At 42.3% G+C, this 22,477-nt stretch overlaps 1 protein-coding gene across 2 annotated transcripts in view; it reads left to right on the forward strand.

The window, feature by feature from the left end:
• Window positions 1-22,477, forward strand: part of RP1 (RP1 axonemal microtubule associated) — a 1,013,486-nt gene that overhangs the window by 485,797 nt on the left and 505,212 nt on the right. For both annotated transcript variants that reach the window (XM_073679301.1, XM_073679302.1), the window contains exon 26: window positions 17,187-17,406. In XM_073679301.1, coding sequence (XP_073535402.1) covers window positions 17,187-17,406 — 220 coding nt within the window. The remainder of the gene's footprint in view (window positions 1-17,186; window positions 17,407-22,477) is intronic.

A 22,477-nucleotide genomic window follows, 5' to 3' on the forward strand; every position in this document is an offset into this window, starting at 1 on the left:
AATTAAATGTTATTGTGCCTGCATCTGGGGTGCCTTCCCTTGTTACCACCCTTAACAGGATTGGACCCCTGGGCAAGACAGGATATAAATTCATTAAATTAAACTTTCTTCTTTAAAATTCACAATTTTTGCAATTTTCGACAAAATTCTTATGCATTTTTGAGGCAGGTGGCATATTTCCTGGATAAGCTGTGTTGCCTGCTGAGTGACGCTTTTGCAGAGCGGACAGCTGCATGCCACATGTCTAACAAGGGGAATCCTCTCCACTCTCTGCAGAGTCAACACTTCCCCATATGTCTGGCCCCTGCATAGGGGAGAGATATAAGGTGAAAAATTGTTGTAAATCATCCAACCAAAAATTCTTGGATTTCTGTAATGCAATTCCCTTTAACAAAATGTTACATTTTTGGCAAGATTATGAATGACTTTGTGAAGCACTACATCTACAACAAATAACCAAGGCAGCAGCACTTACAGTATATATAACATGATAGACTGCATGTTTTATCTGCCCTTGTACCAATCAGCAAACAGAGTCAGACCATCTGAACAGCCAGGTTCAGTCATACCTGCATTGTGACTTTTCTCTGGCAGTTACACTGAGCCCCGATACAATTGAACAAGTAGCAAGACCTAGCACATTTTGCAATGTGTTTACTATAATGTCCAGCCTCCAGTATACAGTAGTGTCAGACAGGCGATTCAACAAGGGCCAGGTAATCTGCCGTTAGGACAGAAAACCTAACATTTGTCAAAATGAATCAAGCATGGATATGTGCCAACTTTAATTCACCCATGGTTGGTGCCAGTGATTAAACTGGCCATACCATCTGATTGTCTGTCTTCTACACAGTTCTTCTGCCATTAATGCAGCTCATGCTGAGATGGTGTCTACTCCCTTTCCATCATGTCATCTACACTGTAGTATTGCTGCTGGCAGGGCTGCCATTGCTGGCCCTACACAGCCAGTCATCTCTTTGCCTGCCCTATCCTAATTCTGTACCGTACAGGTTCTATCACTGCACAGCCATGCCAGCTGCACATCTCCTGGCTGTCTGCCCACTTTGTTTTACAGTCCTAGACTTTACAGCTTCTGCCGGGGCTATCGTTACTGGCCCTACATTGCCAAACATATTCTTTCCTGTCTTGTCCTAATTCTTTACCATATGTCTTCTGCCTCTGCCACAGCACAGCCATGCAATCCATACATCTCTCCTGGCTGCACATTGTGTTCTATAGTGAATGACTGTACTACTAATGCAAAACGTACTCTCTTGAGAATAAACAAAAATAAAACCGCTAACAAAATACTGTTTTGAAAGGCTTGTTGAAAACAAGCAATTTCTTCTTCACTTTGAAAACAGCTAACCTCTTCCTGCTCCGTAAAAAAAAGAAATTTTGGAAGGCCTTTGTAATTGTTTTTGTTTTGAGAATAGCAAACTTATTCCGTATCCCCAAAATTGATAATTTTTTCACTATTAGTTAAGAAACTATTACTTTTTCACTTAAAAAAAGTGCTGAGTTGATCTGTTTTTGTACCCTATATCTAGGGATAATTTTTTTGAAGCCTTGTGAAAAAACTATTGTTTCAAACTATTGTTTCTTTTTTAGCAAAGAAAATAGCTCTTGAGACTTCCAAACAGGGATAATTTTTCACCACCCCATGTAAAAAAAACACCGCTTCTTCCATTTTCACTGCCTGTGTATCAACATCATCAAGGCAGACATCTGCTCCCAAAAGGGATAATTTTTGGACAGTTTATATAATTTAAATAGCCTAAGAAGTCTGATAATACAGTGTGTTGTTCAACAGCCTGCTATGGCAGCATGGTTGCTTAGTGGATAGCAGTGTTGCTTTGCAGTGCTGCGGCCCTAGGTTCAAATTCCACCAAGGACAACATTTGCAAGGAGTTTAGAACCAAAAAAAGGTTCTCTTCCAAGTCCGATTAAGGAAAAATATTGAAAAGTTTTTATAGAACTCACATGGAGAGCAAAAGATAAACCCCAAAACAAGGGGAATTAGATATAATAATGAAGTTTATTACAAAAATATAATAATATAATACAATACAGACATGGGGATCAGAGAGAAGTACGGCTAACAGTTATAGGGAAGAAGGTGTAAAAATCCCTATATAATAGAGACAATTATCCCTACAGTACTGTGCTCCTAAAGGATGATAGGCCCCATATATAGCTTAAAAATTCCCAAAAGAGCCTATATAGATACGATCTATACACGGTCAGAGTATAAGCATGTGCTGTATTCATGCACATAAATAGTGCACTAGAATCATCTCAAATTAGAGCTAGCACGCCACTGCACAGGTGCATGTATCAGCCATAAAGTAACACAAATTAAACATGTACAAATTATTGAGACTAAGTATTTGCATATGCCGTATATATGCACATGAGCAGTGTACTAGGATAGTATCAAGTAAGAAGCAGTGTAATGATGCACAGATGCATGCATCAACAATGAAATAACATTAGTTCAATGTATACATAGGATAACAAAAAAGATCGTATAATCATCTTACATCCTTCTCTATATGAGGACATATAAGTATAAAGTCCACAACACGAATCAATGAATAACAATAACATCTTGAGACATGGTGTGAGGCAAATGGGAGCACAAGAGGGGATATGCGAGTACCTCAACGTGCGTTTCACCTGCTTGACATCAAGAGAATTTACAAGGAGTTTGTATGCTCTCCCCATATTTGCGTAGGTTTCTCCCACACTCCAAAGACATACTGAGATAGAGCTTATGAAAGCAAAGAATAGGGGGATTTCTAATTCTATAGTTTACAGTTTGAGGCCACATCAGAGGTTGTCAGTTTCCTAGGCAAAGAGTACGTGTTGTTTGTTATACAGCTTGCAAGTGCTGCTCTGAAGCTGGTCGGGTCGAATGCTGGGAGCATTGGAGAGCGTATAGTTCTGGCCAGTTGCTCAGTCTGAACTGTCAATCAACAGGAGCACACCACCTCCCTGGTAAGCAGTAAGTTGGGAGATAGGGTAAAAATGCATTCTGAAGATAGCATCCTGAGACAACCCCTTTAAGTTTACCAAGAATTGCCTAGACTAGCTTCAACAGCTAAAAGCTGGACTATGTATGTCAAGCTTTTAGCTCTGGATGTAAAAATCCAACTTTTTTTGAAATGTCTAGATGCCATCAATTTCTAAATGAAATTATTATTTTTTAATTAAATGGAAAAATGTATAATGTTTATCTTCTGATCTGTGTTCTATGTTCAAATGTAAATAAAATGTGACTAGAAGAGATTTCCAAATGATTGCATTCTTGTTTTCTTTACATTTTACACAACATGGAATTTGGAATTGAGGTTTAAAATAACTAATGCTTCCAGACAGTAACAGATTTTGAAAACAGGAAGAAGTTAAAAATAAAGTTCTTTAGATGGAAGTCATCTAAACCCGATCAGTTCCATAGCGACAGATCACTTTATAATGTATAAGGGTCCTTTGACTCTTCTCCAACAACAAATGACAGGAAAGAGAAAAAATGGGTGTGTTGGATTCAAACATGCCAAATTGTTTGTTTCCATCTATATATATAATCGTCTTATCCCGTCTGTCTGTCTTTCTGTCTGTCCTGGAAATCCCGCGTCGCTCATTGGTCCGGCAGCGGCCAATCAGCACCGCGGGATGTCTGAAAAAAGATGGCGGCGGTTAGCGGCTCATCTGCGGGACGGAGATGCAGCCGGGAGATGACCGGCGCGAGGCACTCATCTCCCGGCCGGTAGCAGCAGAAGGACCCCGACCGCCGGCGCCGCTGACCTCCATGCGGAAGGGAGGACCGTGGAGCGGCGCTGCGGGTCGGGATACTTCTGCTGCGAGCGCCCGCTCATGTCCCGGCTTCTCGGAGCGGAAGTATCCGCACAGGCAGCGCCGCTGACCTCCATGCGGCTAGCGTGTCAAGGGAGGACCGGGGAGCGGCGCTGACATCCATGCGGCTAGGGTGTGAAGGGAGGACCGGGGAGCGGCGCTGCGGCTCGGGATACTTCTGCTGCGAGCAGTCGCTCATCTCCTGGCTTCTCGGAGCAGAAGTAGCTGCACAGGCAGCCGCTCCCCGGTCCTCACCAATACGATTCGCTGATTGGTCGCGCCCTCCTGCCGCGACCAATCAGAGATTTTAATGCTAAATTCAAACACACTGTCCGCTCCTTAGTAACACGGCGCGCGAGATTTAAAACCCGCTTCTATGATTGGTCGCGGACGCCGCCCACGACCAATCACAGATTTTCGCGCCAAATTTAAACATGCTCTCCGGCCAATTACCGCAACATTTCTAATAGCTACGCCACCTTCGGGAGATAGCAGGGCTAACTCCGCCCATGTGGTCATGTGACTCACAAGCTGCTCATAACGTACTGAGCAGGTTTTCTCAGTCACACTGTGCGAGGGACTTCAGTCAGACTGTGCGAGGGACTTCTGTCACACTGTGCGAGGGACTTCTGTCACACTGTGCGAGGGACTTCTGTCACACTGTGCGAGGGACTTCTGTCACATTGTGCGAGGGACTTCTGTCACACTGTGTGAGGGACTTCTGTCACACTGTGTGAGGGACTTCACTCACACTGTGCGAGGGACTTCAGTCACACTGTGCGAGGGACTTCAGTCAGGTTTACTGAACATGTTCTGCCAGTGACAGCGCACTGAAGAGATACTTCTTTACGCTTCCTGTTTTATAATGGGTCGTAAGCAAAAATACTCCACGGAGGAAGACAGAAAAGTAGCAGAAGCAGCAAGAAAACGACAACGTCGAGAGCAACAGACACCACAACATACTGCCGCCAGACAAGCCCAGGATGCGGAATCTCACAAAAAACGCCGGGAACAGGAGACACCGCAACACACTGCCACCAGACAAGCCCAGGATGCGGAATCTCAAAAAAAACACCGAGAACAGGAGACACCGCAACACACTGCTGCCAGACAAGCCCAGGATGCGGAATCTCACAAAAAACGCTGGGAACAGGAGACACCGCAACACACTGCCGCCAGACAAGCCCAGGATGCGGAAGCTCAACAAAAACGCTGGGAACAGGAGACACCGCAACACACTGCCGCCAGACAAGCCCAGGATGCGGAAGCTCACCAAAAATGCCGGGAACAGAAGACACCACAACACACTGCCGGCAGACTAGCCCAGGATGCGGAAGCTCACCAAAAACGACGGGAACAGGAGATACCGCAACACACTGCCACCAGACAAGCCCAGGATGCGGAATCTCACCAAAATCGCCGGAAAAAGGAGACACCGCAACACGCTGCCGCCAGACAAGCCCACGATGTGGAATCTCAACAAAAACGCCGGGAACAGGAGACACCGCAACACACTGCCGCCAGAAAAGCCAAGGATGCAGAATATCGCCAAAAAACGCCGGGAACAAGAGACACCACAACACACTCCCGCCAGACAAGCCCAGGATGCGGAATCTCACCAAAAACGCCGGGAACAGGAGACACCACAACACACTGCCTGCAGACAAGCCCAGGATGCGGAAGCTCACAGAAAACTTCGGAAGCAGAAGACAACACCACACACTTCCGCAAAAGAAGCCCCGGATGCGGAAGCTCGCAGAAAAATTCGGCAACAGGAGACACCACGACACACTGCCGACAGACAAGCCCAGGATGTGGAAGCTCACAGAAAACTTCGGGACCAGGAGACACCACAACACACTGCCGGCAGACAAGCCCAGGATGCGGAATCTCACAGAAAATGTCGGGAACAGGAGACACCACAACACACTGTCGCCAGACAAACCCAGGATGCCGAATGTCACAGACAACGTCGGGAACAAGAGACACCACAACACACTGGCGCCAGACAAGCTCAGGATGCGGAATCTCATAAAAAATGCCGGGAACAAGAGACACCACAACACACTGTCGCCAGACAAGCCCAGGATGCGGAATCTCACAGACAACGTCGGAAACAGGAGACACCACAATACACTGCCGCCAGACAAGCCCAGGATGCGGAATCTCACAGACAACGTCGGGAATGGGAAACACCGCAACACACTGCGGCTAGACAGTAACACAATGTGGAATCCCATAGACAATGTCGGCTGAATGAATCTCAAGAATCCAGGACAAACCGAGAACAACACGATCGACAAATTTATCAAAAACTAATGCTCTGCCAACTAAGGCAAACCCAGCAGAACATTCAACAACTTGCACGTTACGTAACAGACAATGAAACTATAATTATTCAACACTACTGTGGGAAGATGAATGTAGTTTGTTCAAAATGCGACTCTCTGAATTTCATCGAGGAAAAACCATCTGACAATCAGTTTACTCAATGCTGCCAAAAAGGAAAAGTGATGCTACCAAGATGTCACTACTCAGATCTGTTTCAGCAGTTGATGAAAGGAACGCATGAACACAGTAGAAATTTTATGGAAAATATCAGAAGTATCAACAGTTCTCATGCGTTTGCTTCATTTGGTGCCAACTTTGCACCGCCCCCTGGATTCGGACCGTATTGTTTTAAAATTCATGGCCAGATCTACCACCGCACTGGAACACTTCACCCAGAACTAGGACAACCACCAACATTTGCACAATTATACATCTTTGATCCAAATGAGGCTACAGAACAAAGGATGAACCGAAAAGAAAATGAAAAGTGTAATGTAGAACTGATTAACCTAATTGCCGTACATTTACAAACAGTCAGCCCATTTGCTGCCGCATATCGCATGCTAAAAGACGTTGAAGCTGAGGAGGAACAGAGCGCTATACAAAATGGGACGGAAATGCCTTCTATTATCATGGCCATTAAACAAGAACGTCAACAAGATCCCAGATGTTACAACAAACCACGTGTAAGTGAGGTCGCAGTTGTTTTTCAAAACGATGATGGAGAGCCTCCTTTTCAAAGAGATATATTAGTCCATCTTAAGCCAGACAAAAACAACCCTTTCGTTCCTAAAACACAACGTATTAGCATTTTGCACAGCAACCTTGATGCTCTTCTGTATCCGCTATTCTTTCCAAGCGGTGATCAAGGGTGGCATGAAAACCTACACCAGCAAGGAACTTCAAGAAGAATTACACAACTACAGTACTACTGTTTTCTTCTGTCTGTGCTAAATTACTTCAATCCTATTTTAAATGATGGGAAACTGACACAACAGTACTTAGTCGACGCATACGTTAAAATTGAAGCTAATCGGCTCAATTTCATGTGAATAAACCAAAAACAACTTAAAGTTGAAGACTACTGCGTTCTTCAAGAACATTTGCAAAAAAAATCCATTCAAAAAGGAATTCCAATTGGAAAAACAGTAATTCTCCTGTCGTCCTTTGAAGGTAGCCCCCGCAACATGCAACAGCGTTATCAAGATGCAATGGCAATAGTAACAAAGTATGGAAGACCTGACATTTTTTTAACAATGACCTGTAATCCTAAATGGCCGGAAATTACTGAAAATCTACAACCCTGGCAGCAAGTTGAACACAGGCCGGACTTAGTTGCACGCGTATTTTGACTAAAACTCAGCAGCCTTTTTAAAGACATCAAAAATGGGCTTTTTGGAACAGTCATAGCAATGGTACACATCATAGAGTTTCAGAAACGAGGTCTCCCACATGCGCATATACTAATTATTTTAGACGCGGATTCCAAGTTTCGCACGGAGGACCAAATTGACAACATAGTGTGGGCTGAAATTCCTAACCAAGAAAAGTATCCTGAATTGTATAATATTGTAATCTGTAATATGGTTCATGGCCCATGCGGTGTAGCAAATCCAAAAAGTCCATGCATGGAAAACGGAAAGTGTACAAAAGGGTTTCCAAAGCAGTTGAAACAGCACACTGTTAAAGATTTGGACGGCTACCCATCCTACAGGAGACAACTGATTGATAACATTGTACACAACAAAAATAAGTTATAAATAACTCATGGATAGTTCCATACAACCCGTACTTATTAAAACGCTACAACTGTCACATCAACGTTGAAATCTGCGCTTCAATAAAAAGTGTTAAATATCTTTTCAAGTACATCTACAAGGGGCATGACAAAGCTAACGCCGAAATACAACAAAAAACAGTCAATCACGATGAATCATCATGGTTTGTTGACTCAAGTTATGTCAGTGCTCCAGAAGCTGCTTGGAGAATATTTGCATTTCCAATGCATTCACAGTCCCATGCCATTATACGTTTAGCTATTCATTTACCAAATCAACAGCAGCTTTATTTCTTTGAAAATGCTCAAGTCGAAGATGTCTCAAAAAATTTAAGCACAACGTCAACATTAATGGAATGGTTTTTGCTGAACCAACGTGACGAAAACGCAAGGCAGTATTTGTATCGAGAGATTCCAGAGCATTACGTTTGGAATAAAACTTGGAAGCCAAGACAAAGAGGACTTAGCAGAATAATTGGACGCATGTATACTGTTAGTGTCAAGGATCAAGAAAGATATTGCCTTCGGCTGTTACTACTGCATGTCAAAGGAGCTAGAAGTTACGAAGATTTGAAAACAGTTAATGGAGTATTGCACGATACGTTTAAAGCTGCAGCTTTGGCTTTAGGACTTCTATTGGATGATACTATGTGGACACTTACTTTAGAAGACGCAGTTACCCTACATATGCCTAAGAAACTTCGTGAATTGTTTGCCTACATTTGTGTCTTTGGACCGCCTACAAATCCGGCTCAACTTTGGACAAATTTCAAAGAACATATAATTGAAGATTACTGCTTATGTGTTCACAACAAAAGTGGAAATTGTCAAAATTGCGAATCTTATGCCATGCAAGATGTCCAAAATGTCCTACTACTGCATGGAAAAACGTTTTCAGACTTTAATTTGCCACAGCCTGCAAGTCAAGTTGCACAAATTCAAGAGTATGATGAAGCTTATGAATTATTGTTGGCAACAGAGAAGAAAAACTCCTTAAATCAAGAACAACGGATTGCATATGACACTATTGTGAGCGCTGTAGAAAACCAAGCCGATCCAACGCCAAAATGTTTCTTTATTGACGGTCCTGGAGGCAGCGATAAAACATACCTCTATGAAGTTTTAATGTATCACGTTAGAGGGTTAGGAAAAGTCGTATTGCCATCAGCTACAACAGGTATTGCAGCAAACCTTTTAAGAGGAGGTCGCACTATGCACTCACTCTTTGGGATACCAGTTCCAGTCAATGAAATCTCCGTTTCCAGAATCAAACAAGACACATTTGCAGGAAAACAGTTGAACAGTGCAAATCTTTTGATACTTGATGAGTGCACCATGGCACCCAAATATGCTTTGAGCTTAATTGACAGACTTCTGTGTGAAGCTATGACTATAAATATTGCTGAAAAAAATGAAATTCCTTTTGGAGGTAAAGTTTTTGTCCTTGGCGGAGATTTTAGGCAATGCCTTCCAGTTGTACCAAATGGAACAAGAACAAATATTATCGAGTCAACCTTAAAAATGTCAGACCTTTGGAAAGAGTTTAATAAACTACAACTAATTAACAACATGCGATCTTCTGACCCAGAGTACAGCAACTGGCTTCTTAACCACTTCGCGCCAGAGCCTGTTTTTGCCTTCGTGACCGGGCCAATTTTTTCAATTCTGACCACTGTCACTTTATGAGGTAATTACTCTGGAACGCTTCAACGGATCCCCCTGATTCTGAGATTGTTTTTTTGTGACATATTGTACTTCATGATAGTGGTAAAATTTCTTCGATATCACTTGCGTTTATTTGTGAAAAAATCGGAAATTTGGCGAAAATTTTGAAAATTTTGCAATTTTCAAACTTTGAATTTTCATGCCCTTTAATCAGAGAGATATATCACACAAAATAGTTAATGAATAACATTTCCCACATGTCTACTTCACATCAGCACAATTTTGGAACCAAAATTTTTTTCTGTTAGGAAGCTATAAGGGTTAAAAGTTGACCAGCGATTTCTCATTTTTACAACAAAATTTACAAAAACATTTTTTTAGGGACCACATCTTATTTGAAGTGACTTTGAGGAGCCTTTATGACAGAAAATACCCAAAAGTGATACCATTCTAAAAACTGCATCCCTCAAGGTGCTCAAAACCACATTCAAGAAGTTTATTAACCCTTCAGGTGCTTCACAGGAATTTTTGGAATGTGGAAGAAAACAATGAACATTTAACTTTTTTTCACAAAACTGCTACTTTAGCCTCAAATTTTTAATTTTCACAAGGGCAGCCAGAAAAAATGGACCCCAAAATGTGTTGTGCAATTTCTCCTGAGCACGCTGATACCCCATATGTGGTGCAAAGCCACTGTTTGGGCGCACGGCATGGCTCGGAAGGTAAGGAGCGCCATTTGACTTTTGGAATGGAAATTTGACTGGAATGGATAGCGGACGCCATGTTGCATTTGGAGAGCCCCTGAGGTGCCTAAACAGAGGAAACCCCCAACAAGTCACCCCATTTTGGAAACTAGAACCCTCAAGGAACTTATCTAGATGTGTGGTGAGCACCTTGAACCCCCAGGGGCTTCACAGAATTTTATAATGTTGAAGGGTGAAAATAAAAAAACATATTTTTAACACAAAACTGCTACTTTAGCCTCAAATTTTTAATTTTCACAAGGGCAGCCACAAAAAATGGACCCCATAATGTGTTGTGCAATTTCTCCTGAGCACGCTGATACCCCATATGTGGTGCAAAGCCACTGTTTGGGCGCACGGCATGGCTCGGAAGGTAAGGAGCGCCATTTGACTTTTGGAATGGAAATTTGACTGGAATCGATAGCGGACTCCATGTTGCATTTGGAGAGCCCCTGAGGTGCCTAAACAGAGGAAACCCCCAACAAGTCACCCCATTTTGGAAACTAGACCCCTCAAGGAACTTATCTAGATGTGTGGTGAGCACCTTGAACCCCCAGGGGCTTCACAGAATTTTATAATGTTGAAGGGTGAAAATAAAAAAACATATTTTTAACACAAAACTGCTACTTTAGCCTCAAATTTTTAATTTTCACAAGGGCAGCCAGAAAAAATGGACCCCAAAATGTGTTTTGCAATTTCTCCTGAGCACGCTGATACCCCATATGTGGTGCAAAGCCACTGTTTGGGCGCACGGCATGGCTCAGAAGGTAAGGAGCGCCATTTGACTTTTGGAATGGAAATTTGACTGGAATCGATAGCGGACGCCATGTTGCATTTGGAGAGCCCCTGAGGTGCCTAAACAGAGGAAACCCCCAACAAGTCACCCCATTTTGGAAACTAGACCCCTCAAGGAACTTATCTAGATGTGTGGTGAGCACCTTGAACCCCCAGGGGCTTCACAGAATTTTATAATGTTGAAGGGTGAAAATAAAAAAACATATTTTTAACACAAAACTGCTACTTTAGCCTCAAATTTTTAATTTTCACAGGGGCAGCCAGAAAAAATGGACCCCAAAATGTGTTGTGCAATTTCTCCTGAGCACGCTGATACCCCATATGTGGTGCAAAGCCACTGTTTGGGCGCACGGCATGGCTCGGAAGGTAAGGAGCGCCATTTGACTTTTGGAATGGAAATTTGACTGGAATCGATAGCGGACGCCATGTTGCATTTGGAGAGCCCCTGAGGTGCCTAAACAGAGGAAACCCCCAACAAGTCACCCCATTTTGGAAACTAGACCCCTCAAGGAACTTATCTAGATGTGTGGTGAGCACCTTGAACCCCCAGGGGCTTCACAGAATTTTATAATGTTGAAGGGTGAAAATAAAAAAACACATTTTTAACACAAAACTGCTACTTTAGCCTCAAATTTTTAATTTTCACAAGGGCAGCCAGAAAAAATGGACCCCAAAATGTGTTGTGCAATTTCTCCTGAGCACGCTGATACCCCATATGTGGTGCAAAGCCACTGTTTGGGCGCACGGCATGGCTCGGAAGGTAAGGAGCGCCATTTGACTTTTGGAATGGAAATTTGACTGGAATGGATAGCGGACGCCATGTTGCATTTGGAGAGCCCCTGAGGTGCCTAAACAGAGGAAACCCACAACGAGTGACCGAATTTTACAATCTACTCCTCTGTATAAATTAATCTAGTGGTGGGAAAATAAGTAGATAGGTAAATGGTCACTAAACCCATAGATGAATTCCCACAGAGGTGTCATTTCCATAATGGGGTCACTTCAGGGGGGATTATGCTGTTCTGGCACTTTTCAGAGTACCAGAGCTAAAGAATCCCCCCTGAAGTGACCCCATTTTGGAAATGACACCCCTCTGGGAATTCATCTATGGGTTTAGTGACCATTTTAACTCGATGGATGATTTCCAGAAACAAGCACGCAATGGAAGGTTTAGATTCTGGAGAACCCCCCCTGGAAATTAAGTGAGCTCTACTCGAATATGTCATTCACTAAATGAACCAAATGTTTGAATGACAAATTGGGATACATTTTTACAGTTTAAAAACGTGGTTCTGTGTGGTAGATTTTAAAGCAGTCAGTGACGCATAAGGCTGGCAATGATGGGCATTGTGGGCAATAGTAGCGGGTATCACGCCTCATTCCTTTCTTAGTACATACACGACATCTTTTCTGGGGGTTCCTTCTTGTTTCCGTTGCTGGAATAAGTGCAATAAAATGTCGCTCAGTGAGTCTTTTCACATCCTCAGATTCTAATGGATGAGCGGGGCTAACACTTTGAAAGACAAGATTTTCAATTACCTTTTCTTGATAATCAAGAAAAGGATCTGAATTTCCTGCTTTTTTGTACAACACAAAAGAATTGTATGTGGCCACCTGAAACAAATAAATAACCAACTTTTTATACCAGGTATAGGACTTTCTTGATACCTGGTATGGCTGTAGAACCTGGTCTGCAAGGTCCACACCCCCCATGTGTTTGTTGTAGTCAATGACTGACACAGGTTTTTGCTTCGGAGTGGTGGATCCTAGTTCTACAGTGGCCCTTGTGGCATCTGTGTGGATCGATCTGAGGACAAAAATATCCCTCTTATCCCTATATTTCAGGGCAAGCAGCTCTCCGTTGCGTACAGCCCCTGACTGCCCCTTTTGAAACTTTTGGTTGACCAATGGTTGTGGAAACCCCTGACGGTTTTTACGGATGGTCCCACAAGCCCCGATGTTGTGTTCAACCAGACTTTTAAATAGGAGTATGCTGGTGTAATAATTGTCCACATATAGATTGTAGCCTTTTTGAAAAAATGGACTTATTAGCTCCCAAACAATTTTTCCAGATGTCCCCAGATAAGTAGGGCATCCTGGTGGGTTTAGTTGGCTGTCTTTCCCCTCATATATGCGAAAAGCGGATGTGTATCCGGTTGAACTTTCGCACATTTTATAGAGCTTTATTCCAAACCTTGCCCTTTTAGATGGGATAAATTGCTTGAGGTGCAGTCTTCCTTTGAATTTTACAAGGGACTCATCTATAGAAATATTTTGTGTTGGGGTGTAGAGGCTTAAGAATTTTTCTGACAAATTTTCAATGATGGGTCTAATTTTATATAACCTGTCATGTTCTGGGGCATTTCTGGGCAGGCATTGACTATTGTCGTTAAAATGGCAAAACCGCATGAGCATTTCATAACGGGTCCTAGGCAGAATGACTGAAAACATAGGGGTGGCTTGAACAGGGTGGTTGAACCAGTAGGATCGAATGCTCGGTTTTTTAACAAGCCCCATGGCAAATGTAAGTCCTAAAATTTTTTTTATTTCTGGGACATTAGTTGGTGTCCATAAATTTGCCCTAGCATAGTAAGATCGGGGATTCTGATAGATCTGACAGGACTGACTGACTGATAGATCTGACAGGACTGACTAACCCTAACTCTTACTTTCTTTTTTATTTAGTTTTTTTACTTTCACAGTGGCAAGGCTGACACAGCTCTTGTCACACTGTTTCTCCTCTGCTCTCTCACTGAGATCGGAGGAGAAACAGTGTTGCTAAAACAAACTTCCCAGGTGATCTCTCTGATTGGCTGGTGTGACGCTGACATCATCGAGACCTGAGCCAATCAGGTCTCGATGATGTCAGAGGTCACAGCACCGGGATCCCCGCCGCTCCTGAGGTATGTGGGGGGTCCCGATCGCCGACCACCAGCTGTCACTATCTTTTAAATGCCGCGATCGCTATGTATCGCGGCATCTAGAAGATAGGAACAGGTTAACATCATGGGGACCTGATCCATTCAGGTCCCCATGATGCCACATGTCAGAGCTATCGCTCTGAACCGGTACCGCAGCGCTAGCAGGACCCTGGGGGTCCTGAGCGCTGCGGGACCACCCACCGTTTTTAAACGTCGGCGCTGCACAGAGCCCGGGCAGCGCCGACGTTTATGTACAGTGGGCGGTCCTGAACCGGTTAAACTTGGTAATAGTGAACTTAGCAATGAATATAACCTTGGAGAAGACATTATTGAAATACCAGAAGACATGTTGTGCACTGACTGCATCGTAAGTGATGTTTTTGGACAACGCGTTGAAATAGATGTGAACGACCAAAGCAGTGTTGAGAGGGCCTCTTCCTATGCAATTCTCTGTCCCAAGAACAATGACGTAGCTCTGCTAAATTCCCGTGTGATGGATAGAATGCCTGGAGAGTATAAATTGTACAAAAGTGATGATTCGGTGGATGTCGACAATGAAGATGAACGAGAGCATTATCCAGTTGAATTTTTAAATAGTGTTACGCCATCAGGAATGCCATCCCACAGACTACAACTTAAAGTTGGAGCAATCGTAATGTTGCTGCGGAATCTAAATACAAGAAATGGTCTATGTAATGGAACTCGCCTTATTGTTACTGGACTCCATTCCCACATAATTCAAGCAACAGTGATCACTGGATCTGCAAAAGGAGACGAAGTGTTCATTCCACGCATTGATTTATGTCCTTCAGAAATCGATCTTCCATTTAGGCTTCGACGTCAACAGTTTCCAGTAAAACCAGCATTTGCCATGACAATAAACAAGTCACAAGGTCAAACTCTACACCGTGTTGGCATATATTTACCGGAGCCCGTTTTTGGTCATGGACAACTCAATGTTGCATTTTTAAGAGTTAAAATGATATCCAATGTCAAGGTGCAAGTTTTGGATACCCATTTACAAGGAAAGTGGCTTACAGATAGACCAAAAGTATTCACCAAAAATGTTGTGTACAAAAATATTTTAGGTTGATATTGTTAAGAAATATATTCTAGGGTCTTACTTCTTTTGTCCGATGATTTATTGTAAAATATTGTTACATATTCATTGAATAGTTTATATATTTTGATCATCTGTTTAATAATTTTGTTCAGTTGTATTAAGTTCTATAACCAATGTAATGCAGCGACTTGCTGGCATTACGGTAATGGTCTAGGATGTGTTTTACCTGACCATATACCTTCCCCCTCAGGTGACTGGTCACATGACTGTGACATCACACAGCTCCTGTATGCACAGTAAAGGTCTGTACACATGACTGGGACAGCACACAGGACCTATACACACAGCTGACTGATCACATGACTGTGACATCAGCAAGGTCCTGTCTGTGTATGTATGTGGGCTACAGGATATATAAACCCGGTAATTTGAGACAGGTGTTGAGAGAGAGAGGCGTAAGGCCTGTTCCTGTGTGTGTGGGACACCGTTCGTGTGAGGCCTAGTGAGGCCGAGAGTGAAGCCTGGCAGCCTAAAAGGCCGAGCTTGGATCCTGTGCGTGGATGTCAGTGGCCTTTGAGGGAGAGCCAGCTTGGTGAAGAACCCTGAAAGCCGCAGGCTGGATGTCAAGTGTGGAAGACATACCAGTAGCCTACGAGGGGACGACGGCTAGAGACCCCCACCTGGGAAAGCCGCAAAGCCACAGTGGTGGCGGAATAAACGGACTGCAGCAGCTAAAACCCGGCAAAGGTAATACACTTTGTTACATGGACTGTGCTATGGACATTGATAATTTATTACCTTGCCGTAGGCTGTAACCTGGAGCAAGTGGGCCTGTGTGCCACTTGTCTCATGAATATTGTCGGAGTGCCACGGAGTTGGACCCGGTGAACTGTGGCTTATGATGTAATAAACTGCAACATTGTGAGAAAAGCGTAAAGACATTGCACGTGTGCATTGATTGACGCAGCGAAGCGAGTAACCCCCAGTATGATGACTAGCGCTGCCTTACACCAATAATAGTTAATAATAAAGTATTATTTTGTGTATTCATTGTATTATTGTTAAATCTTCATAGCGACATCTGCAGCATGTGCTACTAAAGTGAATGCAGATTTGTGCCTCTCCACGCACTTAGTCCCGGCGTAGAAAGCAGCGAATCTACAGACAGCAGCTAATCACAGCAGTATCTGAGAGCGCGTGCTGCGCCTCACATCCTGCCAGGAGCTGCTGAAAACAGGACAGACAGCGCTGGAGCAGAGAAAAGGAAACAAGGTGAGTATTAGGGTTTAGTTTTTTAACTGTGCTGTAGAGATGGGAGAATGAGTAGGTCATACAAAACCAGGATAAGGAGGCCATACAAGCTAAGATGAGGAAGGCGTACAATCTAAAATAAGTCAGCCATACAAACCAGGATTAGAGGAATGATGGAGCCATACAAACCACATTGACAGACCGCGCTGTGGATGCTGGATGTGACACGATGTGGGATAACCCCGCCCACAGCCCGTCATTCACTGTGGTGCGCGGAACAGCAGACCCCTGGCTGCAGCCGCAAATAGTCGTGATGTAAACGGAAGCAAGATCCGGCTGCAGCCGGGATAATTACGTGCTGGCTGTGCGTCGTCAGCGATGTTGTCACAAGCAGGATTGACAACATGACGTAATGACAAAATTCATTAGGGGCACCGAGGGGATACATTGTGAAGTTAATTTAAAGTAGTGCACAACCCATTTAAACACTGCTTCGCTGCTTAGTCGCGCTCGGTCAGCCGCATACATATTCTAGAATTCCCGATGCATTAGAATCGGGCCACCATCTAGTGTTAGATAAGCTTCTGCTGGAGGAGTCTTGTAGCAGCTTATTCCTTTTAAAAAACTCACAGAAAGTCACTAATGTAATTGAAGTAGGGAGGAAGAACAATTTAAGGTATAGTTCTCATACTTTGTATTATACCTAGTCCTGAGCTTGAATGCACAATGCAGAGCTTCAGTTTTTTCCTGAAGTGTTCCTCTAACTATTGTATATTACTTTGCAGATTAATTTAAAAAACATATGCAAACCATATAAAATACGCATTGGGCATGACAACTCAGGAGACAGCCCAGACTGGTATCTAGAGGAGGTCAAACTGTGTGATCTGTCATCTGATCAAGAGTTCCACCTACCAATAAATCGATGGCTTGGAGAAAAACGTGATGATGGAGACACATGGATAGAGCTGCCTCTGTCCACGGATGCAAGTGATCCATTAGCATGTATGTATCTTCAATAATAGTGGTATATTGCAGTGCTTACCAGAGCTTTCAGGTGTTTTAGCATATACTACATGTATCATCTTAGAATATAGTCTATATAATGGACTATGTAGGGGTTGCCTACAATTTTTAAAAATTGCCTCAAAGAAAAAAATGAGCTAAAATAACAAAAAAACATTACTAGTGTGAGGACAGAGATTGGATGCAGCTGTCATGTGTGCATGTAAGGTACATCATCAATGTAGGACAAGTCAAAATGAACCATCCAGAGTAATAATTTTTTTTTTTTTTTTACACATTTCTTACTTTAATGTATTTGTTAATAAAATCCTGAATACCTCACTTCTGACTAATCTGTGCTTAATCAGTAAAGAGACAATTAGCAGGGTAACATTAAATATATTAAAATGTGTTTTATAGGTTGAAAAGAAAAATTTGCAATCACCCTGTGTGACTTTAGACTGCTGAATTTGACAAAGTGCAATGATTAAAAAGTGCTGGGAGTAGAACAAAGATGCCTAATTAACACCTTTCAGCAAAGGTCATTACATGAGTAGAACTGGCTGTCATTATATGTCTCAGACAGGAGTAGCCTCACTGCAGAGCGATTACAGATTATAGCAGACATACGTGTGACACTGACATCTCTGAGATCATCCCCGGACAGGCAGTATAGGGACGTACAACGGAGGTGAAAGTACTCTGCGAGGAGAACTGATACAAGGGTTTGTAATGTGACACAGCTAATCTAAACTCCACATACACTAACTGCAAGGACCTTATTTGAGAGGTGTTAGTCATGTGTGCTCTACTCCCAGCACTTTCTAATCATGTAGGAGTTTAGAGCAGGAGATTGGGGCTGTATTGTTACATCTCTCACACTGAGAAACCTCCTTTAAGCTATTGTGGGGCTGTATTTTTCTTTCTCCAGTGTACTTTCTGCCTGCTTATCATTGGTCAGCATCATACAGGAAGAAGTACACGCCCCCAGTTAAAACTATCTGATAACACCCACTTGGACTTTAAAAAAGGTAGCTCATTTGGTACCAAATACTTTGATTGTTAATATCTCTGCAACAGAAAGGTGAAATAAAATTAAAAAAAAGCTTTATTCTGCTCTGCAGCCACTATTAAATTGTGTATCCAGTTAGACATGAAAAATTTGGTGAAAGGTCTTCTTTGATATACTGTATACATAGGATATATCCTACATGTGAGAAACTATAGAATAAGGTCTTCCTACATATACAGTGGGTACGGAAAATATTCAGACCCCTTTAAATTTTTCACTCTTTGTTTCATTGCAGCCATTTGGTAAATTCTAAAAAGTTCTTTTTTTTCTCATTAAAGTACACTCTGCACCCCATCTTGACTGAAAAAAAACAGAAATGTAGAAATTTATGCAAATTTATTAAAAAAGAAAAAATAAAATATCCCATGGTCATAAGTATTCAGACCCTTGTTAGTTTAGTTGTGTGCTTAGGGTCATTGTCTTATTGGAAGGTGAACCTTCGGCCAAGTCTGAGGTCCAGAGCACTCTGGAAGAGGTTTTCATCCAGGATATCTCTGTACATGTACATTCATGTTTCCTCAATTGCAACCAGTCGTCCTGTTCCTGCAGTTGAAAAACACCCCCATAGCATAATGCTGCCACCACCATGTTTCACTGCTGGGATTGTAATGGGCAGGTGATGAGCAGTGCCTGGTTTTCTCCACACATACCGCTTAGAATTATCACTAAAAAGTTCTATCTTCGTCTCATCAGACCAGAGAATCTTATTTCTCATAGTTTGGGAGTCCTTCATGTGTTTTTGAGCAAACTATGCGGGTTTTCATATGTCTTGCACTGAGGAGAGGCTTCCGTCGGGCTACTCTGCCATAAAGGCCTGACTGGTGGAGGGCTGCAGTGATAGTTGACTTTGTGGAACTTTCTCCCATCTCCCTACTGCATCTCTGGAGCTCAGCCACAGTGATCTTGGGGTTCTTCTTTACCTCTCTTACCAAGGCCCTTCTCTCACTATTGCTCAGTTTGGCTGGACGACCAGGTCTAGGAAGACTTCTGGTGGTCCCAAACGTCTTCCATTTAAAGATTATGGAGGCCACTGTGCTCTTAGGAACCTTGTGTACTGCAGAAATTCTTTTGTAACCTTGGCCAGATCTGTGCCTTGCCACAATTCTGTCTCTGAGCTCCTTGGGCAGTTCCTTTGAGCTCATGATTCTCATTTGGTCTAACATGCACTGTGAGCTGTGAGGTCTTATATAGAGAGGTGTGTGCCTTTCCAAATCAAGTCCTATCAGTTTAATTAAACACAGCTGGACTCCAATGAAGGAATAGAACCATCTCAAGGAGGATCACAAGGAAATGGACATCATGTGACTTAAATATGAGTGTCTGAGCAAAGGGTCTGACTACTTATGACCATGTGATATTTCAGTTTTTCTTTTTTAATAAATTTGCAAAAATTTCTACATTTCTGTTTTTTTTTCAGTCAAGATGGGGTGCAGAGTGTACTTTAATGAGAAAAAAATAAACTTTTTAGAATTTACCAAATGGCTGCAATGAAACAAAGTGAAAAATTTAAAGGGGTCTGAATAATTTCCGTACCCACTGTTGTTTAAAAGAAGGGAAGTAATAGTGAAAATTAAATTTTAGCTATTTAGCTAGCCTCTATTAACTTGGTCTTTAAAAAGTTCCTAATATGTAATTATACTAACAAGTGTGGTATTGCATCTTCTTGTATTGTATGATGCAACTATCTTTCTTAATCTAATGAATTGTACAGTTGCACAATACCTGTTGATCATGTGCTCATGCCGGCAGGTATTATAGGTTTGATGTCACTAGCGCTACCCACTTTCCAATGATGAAGTGAGCAGAGCTGGAATAACCTTTTAACCAGTTCCCGACCGCCCACTGTAGATAAACGTCGGCGCTTGCTGGGCTCTGTGCAGTACCGACGTTTAAAAACGGTGGGTGGTCTCGCAATGCTCAGGACCCCCAGGGTCCTGCAAGCACTGTGATTCCGGTGCAGAGCGTTAGCTCTGACAGGGTACATCATCGGGACCTGATTAGATCAGGTCCCAGTGATGTTAACCCTTTGCTGTCTTCTATATGCTGTGATCTATAGTGATCGCGGCATATAGGAGACAGCAGGAAGAGAGGGGGTCGTCTTACTTACCTCCGAAGACCTCCGTTTCGTTTGAGGACCTGGGGTTGCTATGGCAGCTGGAGGTCACATGACCGCCTCCAGCTCTGCCATATATGGTGTCCTTCCTGTCTGGCTTCAGCTTGTATGTAGCTGAAGTCAGACAGGAGACTCTGACTGAAACAGTCAGTGAAGATCTCATATAATGTAATATATGTGTATTACATTACATGAGATCAGTGATCAGAAAAATAAAAATTAATGTCCCATACAGGGACTAAGTAAAAATGTAAAAAAAAGTAAAAAAAAAGTTTTTAAACTATTTAAAAAAAAAATCACAAAATAAATAAAAATAAATAAATAAAATATTAAACCAATAAATCCGTAAATTATTACAAAACCAAAAAAAGTACACATATTTGGTATCGCCGCGTCCGAAACAACCCGAGCTATAAAACTGTCACACTAATTAACTCCTTCTGTGCACACCGTAATAAAAATAAATAAAAAACGGAGCAAAAAAATATGCTTTTTCATCATATCGCCAAACAAAAAGTGGAAAAAAATGCGATCAAAAAGCAGAATAGAAATAAAAATGGTACCACTGAAAAGTCATCTTGTTCCGCAAAAAAAAGCCGCCATACAGCTCCATCAGCCAAAAAATAAAAAAGTTATAGCGCTCAGAATAAAGCAATGCAAAAAAAATATTTTTTTTTCTATAAAATTGTTTTATTGTGTAAAAGCGCCAAAACATAAAAAAAATACAGTAAGTGTAGTATCGCTGTAAACGTACTGACCCGAAGAATAACGCTGCCTGATCACTTTTACCACACGCAGAACGGCATAAAAAAAACCTCAAAAAAGAATTCCTAAAGTGTTTGTTTTTGTTAACTTTACCTCCCAAAAAACGGAATAGAAGGCGATCAAAAAATGTCACGTGCCCAAAAATGGTTCCAATAAAAATTTCAACTCGTCCCGCAAAAAACAAGCCATCACATGACTCTATTGGCCAAAATATGGAAAAATTATAGCTCTCAAAATATGGTGATGCAAAAACTAGATTTTGCAAAAAAAGCGTATTTTAGTGTGTGACAGCTGTCAGTCATAAAAACCCGATATAAATCTGGTATCTCTGTAATCGCACCGACCAGAAGAATAAAGTAATCTAATCAGTTATATCACACTAGGAACGGCATAAAAAATAAATAAAACAAATATTATTCACCTGCTACTGATTTGTTTATTATGTCTCCCAAAGATCCCAGTAAGGCTCTGCTCACATTTATCCTGTGCTCTGCGCTGAGCACTTACACCAGAGTTTCCGTGTAAATCTCTGAAATACGTGATTCAGCCAGAACCCATGATGGAAGATTCCCTGTAATGAGGCAGATATAGGCCACTGTGGATGCCGTCTAGCCTGGGATCCCACGGTGTCATTTGTTTTAGGCGTGCATAAAAGTGCAGTTGGCCACAGTTTTGTGCACTTCTGAAAAAAAGGACACCACTAAACAGAAGCCAGACGGAGTCCAGAGTAACTCTGCTGCCTCATTACAGTGAATGGATCCTGCAGGGGTTTCATCTGAATTACATCACTTGGAAAATTAGATGGAAACCTCGATGTAAGTGCTCAGCCTAGAGCGCCGGATAAATGTTACGTAAAATGTTCCCAATAAAAGCTTCAACTCAGTCCTCAAAAAAAGCTAGTCCCCACTCAGGTCCATCATCTGTTAAAAATATAAGGGACTTCCAAGTTACTGGTAGCAGAAAGGCTCTGGAAAAGCAAAATGGTCCTTGCCCCCCAAAAGAAATTCAGAAAATTTTGTGCTCCCAAATCCAAATGCCTATTCTACAATAATTTGTTCTCCAATTGTCAAATAGCGCTCCTTCCCCCTCAAATCTCACCGTATGGCTAAGTGGTACGATAC

The sequence above is a fragment of the Phyllobates terribilis genome, unplaced genomic scaffold, assembly GCF_046119375.1.
Source record: "Phyllobates terribilis strain yellow unplaced genomic scaffold, ASM4611937v1 Scaffold_4__5_contigs__length_816908805, whole genome shotgun sequence".
Classification (NCBI taxonomy): domain Eukaryota; kingdom Metazoa; phylum Chordata; class Amphibia; order Anura; family Dendrobatidae; genus Phyllobates; species Phyllobates terribilis.